At 40.4% G+C, this 9,860-nt stretch overlaps 1 protein-coding gene across 1 annotated transcript; it reads left to right on the forward strand.

Moving 5' to 3' along the window:
• The first annotated feature begins 3,236 nt into the window (after positions 1 to 3,236).
• Positions 3,237 to 9,348, forward strand: LOC118673995 (prothymosin alpha-like). The gene is made up of 2 exons (XM_036345137.1): positions 3,237 to 3,247; positions 8,949 to 9,348. The coding sequence occupies exons 1-2, from the start codon at positions 3,237 to 3,239 to the stop codon at positions 9,337 to 9,339; spliced, it is 402 nt and encodes a 133-aa protein (XP_036201030.1). The 3' UTR covers positions 9,340 to 9,348.
• The last annotated feature ends 512 nt before the right edge of the window (positions 9,349 to 9,860 follow it).

Here is a 9,860-nt window from a genome sequence, read left to right on the forward strand (position 1 = left end):
CACCCAGAGATCCACCTCTGCCTGCAGTCTGATTGTTTTTCTCAGTCTCCTAATGAAACTCAGGCTGTAGACCAAAGCAAGGCATAAGCTCCACAGAATGGGGAGAAAGGTTTTCTAATATGGTGTGACAATTACTTCCCTCTCCCCAGGCAAAAGCTTCCTGGATCATTAATGTCTGCCTGAGAAAGATGTCCTCTGCAATATGGGGAATAACAACACAGGAATCCAGGTGGCTGCTCTCCAAGCTCTATCTTTAGACCGGAACTCTGGATTGTCCTCACACAGCTCTAGTCCACTCTGCCCTCCCTCGGTGGGAGCTCAAGTTGAGTGGCTGCACTCTACTATTTGTGTGTTGGCCAATTAAGAGGGTGCCTGCATATTCAACCATTGCTCCCTGGCAGACAGAAACCCTGCTGCTTTTCACAGCCAGATGATATGTGGACACCTTTTTCAGTTCTGGTGCTCCGGGCTGGGGAGCCCAACTTGGGGTTTAGACACTAGAGTTCTCAGTGAGAACCTCCCTCCAGAACTTCAGCTGATGTCTGTGGGAGCCCAGCCAGCATTCTTATGCCTCCACACTTCCTACCAGTCTCTATGTAGTCTCTACTTTACATCCTTGGTTATCAGGGTTCTCTCCAGTTATTCTTCAGTTGATTTTTCAGGATGGTTTTTCTATATTAGTTGTAATTCCAGTTTGGTCCTGGAAAAATATCTTTCAGGCAAATGGAAATGAAAAAAAAAAAGTAGCAATACTTATATCTAACAAAATAGACCTCAAAGTGAAGGCCATAACAAGAGATAAGGAAGGCCACTTCATAATACTAAAGGGATCGATACAACAAGAGGATATAACTCTGGTAAACATATATGCACCCAATGCAGGAGCACCCAGATACATTAAAAAAAAAACACTTCTGGAAGATATTAAGGGAGAGATCGACAGCAATATGATCATGATAGAGGACTTGAATACCCCACTGACATCACTGGACTAATCCTCTAGACAAAAAAAAATCAGCAAAGAAACAGCAATCCTACCAGTAAATGACTCACTAAATCAGATGGACTTAATTGACATCTTCAGAACATTTCACCCCAAAGCTACAGAATACACATTCCTCTCAAGTGCACATGGGACATGTTCAAAGATAAACCACATATTGGGCCACAGGCAAAGTCTCTTCAAATTAAAGAACATTGAAATCATATCAAGCATCTTCTCAGGCCACAATGGCATAATATTAGAAACCAACTACAATAAAAACAATTAAAAAATTCAAACACTTGGAGGCTGAATAGCACAGTATTAAACAACGATTGGGTTACCAAAGAGAACAAAGAAGAAATTAAAAACATTTTGGAAATAAATGACAATGAAAACACAACAATCCAAAATTTATTGGACACAGTGAAAGCAGTCCTGAGAGGGAAGTTCATATCTCTACAGGCCTACCTAAAAAAAAAGAAGAAAAACTGGGAATAAATTATCTAACTCTAGAACTTAAAGAATTAGAATGAGAGCAACAGGAAAAGCCTAGAGTGAGCAGAAGGAAGATAATAAAGAGCAGAGCAGAAATAAATCGCATAGAGACCAAAAAAAATAATACAAAAGATCAATGAAAACAAGAGTTGGTTCTTTGAAAGGGTAAACAAGATTGATGAACCTCTAGGCAGGCTCACCAAGAAGCAAAGAGAGAGGAAAAACAAAGTCAGAAATGAAAGAGGTGAAATAACAACAGACCCCACAGAAATACAAAGGATTTTAAAAAATACTATGTACAACTCTATTCCAACAAACTAGACAACCTGGAGGAAATGAACATATTCTTAGAAAAATACAACCTTTCAAAACTCAATTATGCTGAGTTAATACTTGACAAAGGAGGCAAGAGGATACAATGGAGTCAAGAAAGTCTCTTCAATAAATGTTGTTGGAAAAATTGGTCAAGTATATGCCAAAAAAAAAAAAAGAAATTTGACCACCAACTTACACCATACACAAAAATAAACTCAAAATGGATAAAGGACTTAAATGTAAGGCAGGAAACCATAAAAATCTTAGAAGAAGCCATAGGCAGCAAAATAGTGGACATTTGTCAACAAATCAACAAACAACAACTGCTGGAGAGGATGCGGAGAAAAAGGAACCCTCTTGCACTGCTGGTGGGAATGCAGACTGGTGCAGCCACTGTAGAGAACAATATGGACTTACCTCAGAAAACTAAAAATGGAACTCCCATTTGACCCAGTAATCCCATTTCTAGGAATATATCCCAAGGAAACAGAAACACCAATCAGAAAGGATATATGCAGCCTTATGCTCATAGCAGCACAATTTACAATAGCTAAAATTTGGAAACAGCTTAAGTGCCCATCAGCAGATGAGTGGATTAGAAAACTGTGGTACATCTACACAATGGAATACTATGCCGCTATAAAAAAAGAAGGAATTCTTAGCATTTACAACAGCATGGATGAAACTGGAGAGCATTATGCTAAGCAAAATAAGCCAGTCAAAGAAAGATAAATATCACATGAACTCACTCATTTGTGGAATATAATGAAAAACATAAACTGATGAACAAAAATAGAACCAGTCATAGAAGCATTGAACAGACTACCCAACCTATGAGTGAAGGGGGGGGGGGGGGGGCGGGGTGTAAGGAGGTAAGAGATCAACCAAAGGACTTGTATGCATGCATATGAGTATAACCAATGGACACAGACTGGGGTGGGGTGTGAGAGCGTGTGCTGGGGGGTAGAGGTGGTTGGGGAGAGGTCACTGGGGGGAAAAGGAGATTTATGTAATACTTTAAACAAGAGAGAATTTAAATTTAAAAAATAATAAAATAATTTTTAAAATGCAGTTAAGACTGATCTGTCACACAAAAAAGGAAGAACAGAAGAAATCTCTATAAAAAGGACTAAATGAAATGGAAGCAAGCAAACTACTAGATAGAGAGTTGAAAACAATGATTATAAGGATGCTCAAGGAATTTAATGAGTGATACAAGGATCTTAGTGAGAATGTCAAGGAACTTAGTGAGAATTTCAAGAAATTAGTGAGAACACCAAATACATTAAAAAGGACCAATCAGAAATGAAGGATACACTAACTGAAATGAAGAATAATTTACAGGGAATCAACAATAGAGTAGAGGACACCAAGAATTAAAAAAAAAAACAAAAACAAAAACCACCCAATCAGAACAGAAAAAAACAACACACCTCTAAATATGAAGATAGGGTAAGGAGTCTCTGGGACTACTTCAAGTGTACCAACATTCCCATCATAAGTGCCAGAAGAAGAGTGAGAGCAAGGATTTGAAAACCTATTTGAATAAATAATGACAGAAAACTTCCCTTACCTGGTGAAAAAAATAGATTTATAAATCCAGGAAGAGCAGAGAGTCCTAGACAAGAGGAACCCAAAGAAGCCCACACCAAGACACATCATAATTAAAATCCCAAAGGTTAAAGACAAAGAGAGAATCTTAAAAGCAGCAGGAAAAAAAGCAGCTAGTTACCTATAACTGTCAACTAATTTCTCAACAGAAGGAGTGCCCATACAACTGTCAACTGATTTCTCAACAGAAACTTTGCAGGCCAGAAGGGAGTGGTAAGAAGTATTCAAAGTGTTGAAAAGCAAGGACCTACAACCAAGATTACTCTAGCCAGCAAAGCTATCATTTAGAATTGAAGGCCAGATAAAGAGCTTCCCAGACAAGGAAAAGCTAAAGGAGTTCATCACCACCAAATCATTATTACAAGAAATGTTAAAGGGTCTTCTTTAAGAAGAAAAAAAGTAAAAAAAATATGAACAATAAAATGGCAATAAATACATATCTATCAACAATTGAATCTAAACATCAAAATAAGCAAACAAGAACTCTAATGAACAAAGTAAAGTAATAAATGGAATAGAACCAGAGGCCTGGAAACATGGAACAGACTGACAAATCTCAGAGGGAAGGAGGGAGGGAAGGAGGAAGAAATTAATCAAAGAACTTATACGCATACTAGAGGCCTGATACATGAAATTCATGCAAGCGGGAAGGGGGGTCCCCCTCAGCCCAGCCTGTGCCCTCTTGCAATCCGGGACCTTTGAGAGAATGTCCAACTGCTGGTTTAGGCCTGAATGGGCCTAAACTGGCAGTCAGACATCCCTCTCGCAATCCTGGACCCCTTGCTCCTTACCACCCGCCTGCTTGCTCTTTATCGCTTGGCACACCACTCCTTAGCGCTGCTGTGGAGGCAGGAGAGGCTCCCGCCACTGCACTCACCAGCTGTGAGCCCGGCTTCTGGCTGAGCAGCACTCCTGCTGTGGAAGCGCACTGTCCACCAGGGGGCAGCTCCTGCATTGAGCGTCTACCCCCTGGTGATCAGTATGCGTCATAGTGACCGGTTGTTCTGGTCGTTCTGCCATAATGGTCACTGGGCTTTTATATATATAGATATGCATTACCCATGGACACAGACAATAGGGTAGTGAAAGGTTGTGGTGGGGTGAGATCTGGATGGAGGTGGGCAATGGGGAGAGAAAGGAGGGAACACCTGTAATACTATCAACAATAAAGTTGTTTTTTTTAAATGTCCGGGGTAACAAAAGAATCAGTATTAGGGTCAAAAGATAAAATAAAATAAATTTCCAAGAATTTAGTCCCAAAATACAAGAAAAACATAGAAGAAAGAATAAGAATTATAGAAAAGCAATTCAAGAGATCCAATATTTGATTCATGTAGTTCCAGAAAGAAAAAAAAAAGAGAGGAAAAGAAAAATTGAAAATTTAATAAAGTAAATTTCCCAGGCCTGAAAATTTGTGTGCCCAGATGAAACCCTATCATCACTGTCACCAGATAGGGACTGGGCCTAGAGTGGATCTGCCTCAGGCTGGCCTGCAGTGTGTGGGTTCTTGAGATGCAGGAAAGATCCAGGTGATTTTGAGAGTATGCTTATTAAAGCTGGGGACAGTGAAACAAAGGAAGGACTTAGGGTAGAAGAAGAAACAGGAGAGAGCCTATGCGGTACCTGACTTTGGCTCCCTAGAAACGTTATAGGAAAGAAGTGAGCTAAGGTGGGGCTGCTGTTAACTCACTGAGAAGTCAGAGAAAAAGGGAACCTCTAGCAGGGGTGGGCAAACTTTTTGACTCGAGGGCCACAATGGGTTCTTAAACTGGACCGGAGGGCCGGAACAAAAGCATGGATGGAGTGTTTGTGGGAACTAATATAAATTCAAAGTAAACATCATTACATAAAAGGGTATGGTCTTCTTTTTCAATAGTTTTATTCATTTCCAACGGGCGGGATCCGGCCCGCGGGCCGTAGTTTGCCCACGGCTGCTTTAGAGGGTAAGCCCAGGAGGAGCTGCTGCTGCTCACTTGTCCTCTGGTTGCAAGTCTCATGGGTACCCTTAGAGTTTAGGAGAAGGAAAGTAAAAAGTTCATCTCCAGGAAAAGGCATGGGCATGTTCTAGACCAGTGATGGCGAACCTATGACACGCGTGGCAGAGGTGACACGCGAACTCATTTTGGGGGTTGATTTTTCTTTGTTAAATGGCATTTAAATATATAAAATAAATATCAAAAATATAAATCTTTGTTTTACTGTGGTTGCAAAGATCAAAAAATTTCTATATGTGACACGGCACCAGAGTTAAGTTAGGGTTTTTCAAAATGCTGACACGCCGAGCTCAAAAGGTTTGCCATCACTGTTCTAGACTCTGAGCGAGCCAATACTGGGTTGTTTTGAAGGGTTTTATCTTTCTTCTGTGGGGAAGAATCTTAAGGGAGGGTTTTAGCAGAATATCCAACAGCTTCCCAGTGTGTTTTTATTATGCTGATGTATCAGAATGAGCTCTCTGGTCAGCTTCAGTGCTTTACTTTACCTTGGATCTGTGTGACTCTAATAGAATTTTTGTTATTTATTCCCCCGCCTTTGTCCATCCTTGGATTTGGCTGGTACAAATGGCATCAACTGTGTCTCTGTTCTCTATCTCCCTGACCAGGGTGACTTTAGTTATGTATTCTCTGGTTAGGGAGGAGAGATACAAACCATTTGTTCTCAAGTGTCCCTGGTTAAGGAAGATAAGGTCTTGTGATTTACTAGCTATCTGTAAGTTGTTCAAATTGTTTGGCCTTATTAAATTATTTTGTCTCAGTTTCCCCATTCCACTTGCCCAGGAATTTTCTTGTGTGTTTTCTAAAATATATTTTTAATTGATTTTTCAGAGAGGAAGAGAGAGATAGAAACATCATTGGTGAGAGAGAATCATTGATTGTGTGCCTCCTGCACGCCCCACACTGGAGATCAAGCCCACAACCTGGGAATGTGGCCTGACTGGGAATCAAAACGTGACCTCCTGGTTCATAGGTCAACTCTCAACCACTGAGTCACACAGCTGGGCCCTGGGAATTTTCCTAGCTTCTTATTATCCTGCCTTATCACCACCACCATTCCTCCTCCAGTGCAATATGACCTATACATACTCACATCAATGTGAAAATTGAGAACACAGGCGTAACAAGATCCTTAAAGCTTGTTCACAAAATTAAAAAGACTCAAATGGCACCAGACTTCTCAACAATAGCATTGTTGGTGATATAATATTTATTAGTTTCAAAAGAAAACTAATGGTAGCTTCAATAGAGGAACCTGGCAAATTCCACCTGAGCCAAGATCAAACAGATCAAACTGGAATTGAAAGGGAACTGCTAGAATGCAGTGGGAAGAACACGCCTCATGTCTGTGACATCTTTGCTAAAGATGCAGAATCTGAATCCAATCAGGACAGACATTGAGGGACATTCTACAAAATAACTTGCCTATAATCTTCAAAAGAGTTAAAGTCAAAGAAAGCCTAAGGAACTATATCAGACCCAAGGAGAATAGAGAACTATGACAACTAAAAAACCCCACATGACTCTGAATTGAGTCTTTTTGCTGTTAAGGACATTATTGGACAAATGGTAAAGTTTGAATAAGGTCTGCATTAGATGTTACCATAATGTCAATGTTAATGTCCTGGTTTCGAAGGTTGCATGGTGGTCATGTATGCAAATATCCTTGTTTATAAGAAGGACACACTAAAGTATTCAGGGATAAAGGAGTTCTTTGTCCAGGACTTGAAATTTTTCTGTGACTTTGGTATTATTTCAGACATTTAAAAATATATTTTTAAAGTATAATACAAAACTGCAAATAATATTTGATTCTAATTTTGCTTTTAAGGATATTCATGTTGTATGTATATTTGCACATAAAAAGGCTAAAAGTATATGCACCAAAATATTTAGAGTGATTAACTTTGACCATAACCCTTCATATTTTTCTAGTTTTCTACAATGAATTTTGCTTTTTTTCTTGATTAATTAAATTACTAGGAGAAAAACTAAGAACATTAATTAAAATTACACTAAATTTTAACACTGAAAGTTAACCATTGATGACATTTTGACATATATCCTTCTAGGATTTTTTAAATACAAGTATATATATAAATTTTTAATGCATGCATATTTTCATAAAACAGACTCATAACAAATACACTATAAACTTTTCTTCACTGAACACATCTATATTCTCCCATGTTAGTACATGTAGATTTTTATTATTACTTTAAAGGGCTGAATAGTATTTCACTGTTAGACTACTTACTTAAATAACCCTTATGGCCAGACATTAAAGATTTTCCACTTTCTACTATTATAAACCATGCAACTGTGAACATCCTTGTCCATGAAGCTTTATGTACTTGCCAAATTAAGTTTTTAGGATATATTATGAAATGTAAAATTCCTGGGTCAAATAATATGAAAAAATATATATAAGGAGCTTTTAGTACATCTTACAAATTTACCCTTTTAAAGAGGGTATGTATTTTTTAGTTTATATTCTCTTTTTTTTCTATATTTTATTGATATTTTACAGAGGGGAAGGGAGAAGGATAGAGAGTCAGAAACATCCATGAGAGAGAAACATCTGCCAGCTGCCTCCTGCACACCCCCTACTGGGGATGTGCCCACAACCAAGGTACATGCCCTTGACCAGAATCGAACCTGGGACCCTTCAGTCCACAGGCCGACGCTCTATCCACTGAGCCAAACCGGTCAGGGCAAGTTTATATTCTTAACAGTCTAGTACACTAACCCATAACAACATGGAATATTATTTTTCTTTGTGAGGAATTTATATGATCGGAGCAAGTAGTAATCCAACATTTCTGGAGACAAGTTGATACATTTCAAAAGTCTATAAATGTCCTGGAAATAAGTCTACGGTTTTTAACTAAGTTGATAGGTCAATTATTAACTGGGGTGGGAGATAAATGTAATCAACTTTAGGTCCCAGATAAAGAAAAGAAAGTAATGACCATGAGTGGAGAAATTAAAATAAAACCCACAATGAGCCAGGGTGGAAATCTTGCATTGCATAACTATCCTGTTTACTTATTGCTGTGTAACACATTACCTCAAAACTTAGCCACTTAACGCAACAAATATTTATTCTGTTACAGTTTCTAAGGGTCAGGAGCTTGGAAGCAGGTGGTTCTGGATCAGGGTTTCTCATGAAGTTGTAGTCAAGATGTCAGCGGTATTGCAGCCCTCAGTCGGGCTGGAGGGGCCGGTTTCAAGAATGCTCACCGCGTGGCTCTCGGGAGGAGGCTTAGGTCCTGCCTGGTGCTAACTGCACCTCAGTTCCTCACCACGTGGTTCTCTCCCTCAGCTGCTTGAGCGTCTGGCTCCAGCTCAGCCCAGCTCAGCCCGGCTCAGCCCGGCTCAGCCCGGCTCAGCCCGGCTCAGCCCGGCTCAGCCCGGCTCAGCCCGGCTCAGCCCGGCTCAGCCCGGCTCAGCCCAGAGCAAGTGATTCAAGAGCAAGAAGTCCGAGGCTGATGGCTGCCCCCAAAAGCCATCTTTGCATTGTTCCCGTGGCTGCCTCTCCGTCGCTGCAGTCACCTCCGCTTCTTCGCCAGAGTCCTCCAACACCCGCTTAAAAAAAAAAAAAAAAAAAAATCCGCTGCATCGGGTCACCCGCGTACCCCAGACCCGGACGTGGACGCCAGCTCGGAGCTCACCACCAAGGACTTAAAGGAGAAGAAGGAAGCTGTGGAGGGGGCAGAGAATGGGAGAGCTGCACCTGCGAATGGGACCGCTCATGAGGAAAATGGGGAGCAGGAAGCTGACAATGAGGAAGAGGAAGAAGAGGGAAGAGAAGGATGGAGAAAGGGGGGGGGGGTAGATGAAGAGGAGGATGCTGAGGCAGCCACGGGCAAACGGGCAGCTGAAGATCATGAGGATGACGATGCTGACACCAAGAAGCAGAAGACCGATGAGGATGACTAGACAGCAAAACAGGAAAAGCTAAACTTAAAAAATATATAAAAGCCTCCGTGAGCTATTCACCCTCCACTTCCCCTCTAGAATGTGAACGTGGTCTCGTTCAGTAGAGACTACCGCCCGCCTGCCCGTCTGCCCACCCACCGCGGTAGCATCACCGCCCAGCCAAACCCACAATGTCAATTTGCAACAGGGGAGAAAAAAAGGACCAAAACTTCCAAGGCCCTGCTTTAAAAAAAAACAAAAAACAAAACAAAAAAACCCACAACTTTAAAAAGGAAAATGTGTTTGTATTGACCTTTTATATTTTTGTACATATTGTTAGAGGTCAGCCATTTTTAATGACCTTGGGATGACCAAACCAGCCTTTGGCGCATTCTCTGTCCAACTTCTGGCTTTATCTGTGATGTGACCATGTTCATTAAAATCTCAAAGGAGAAAAAAAAAACTTTATTAAAAAAGCAACAACAACAAAAATCTTATTCCAAGCATTCCAGTAACTTTTTTGTATATGTACTTAGCTATAC

Source organism: Myotis myotis, unplaced genomic scaffold (assembly GCF_014108235.1).
Source record: "Myotis myotis isolate mMyoMyo1 unplaced genomic scaffold, mMyoMyo1.p scaffold_m19_p_1, whole genome shotgun sequence".
Classification (NCBI taxonomy): Eukaryota; Metazoa; Chordata; class Mammalia; order Chiroptera; family Vespertilionidae; genus Myotis; species Myotis myotis.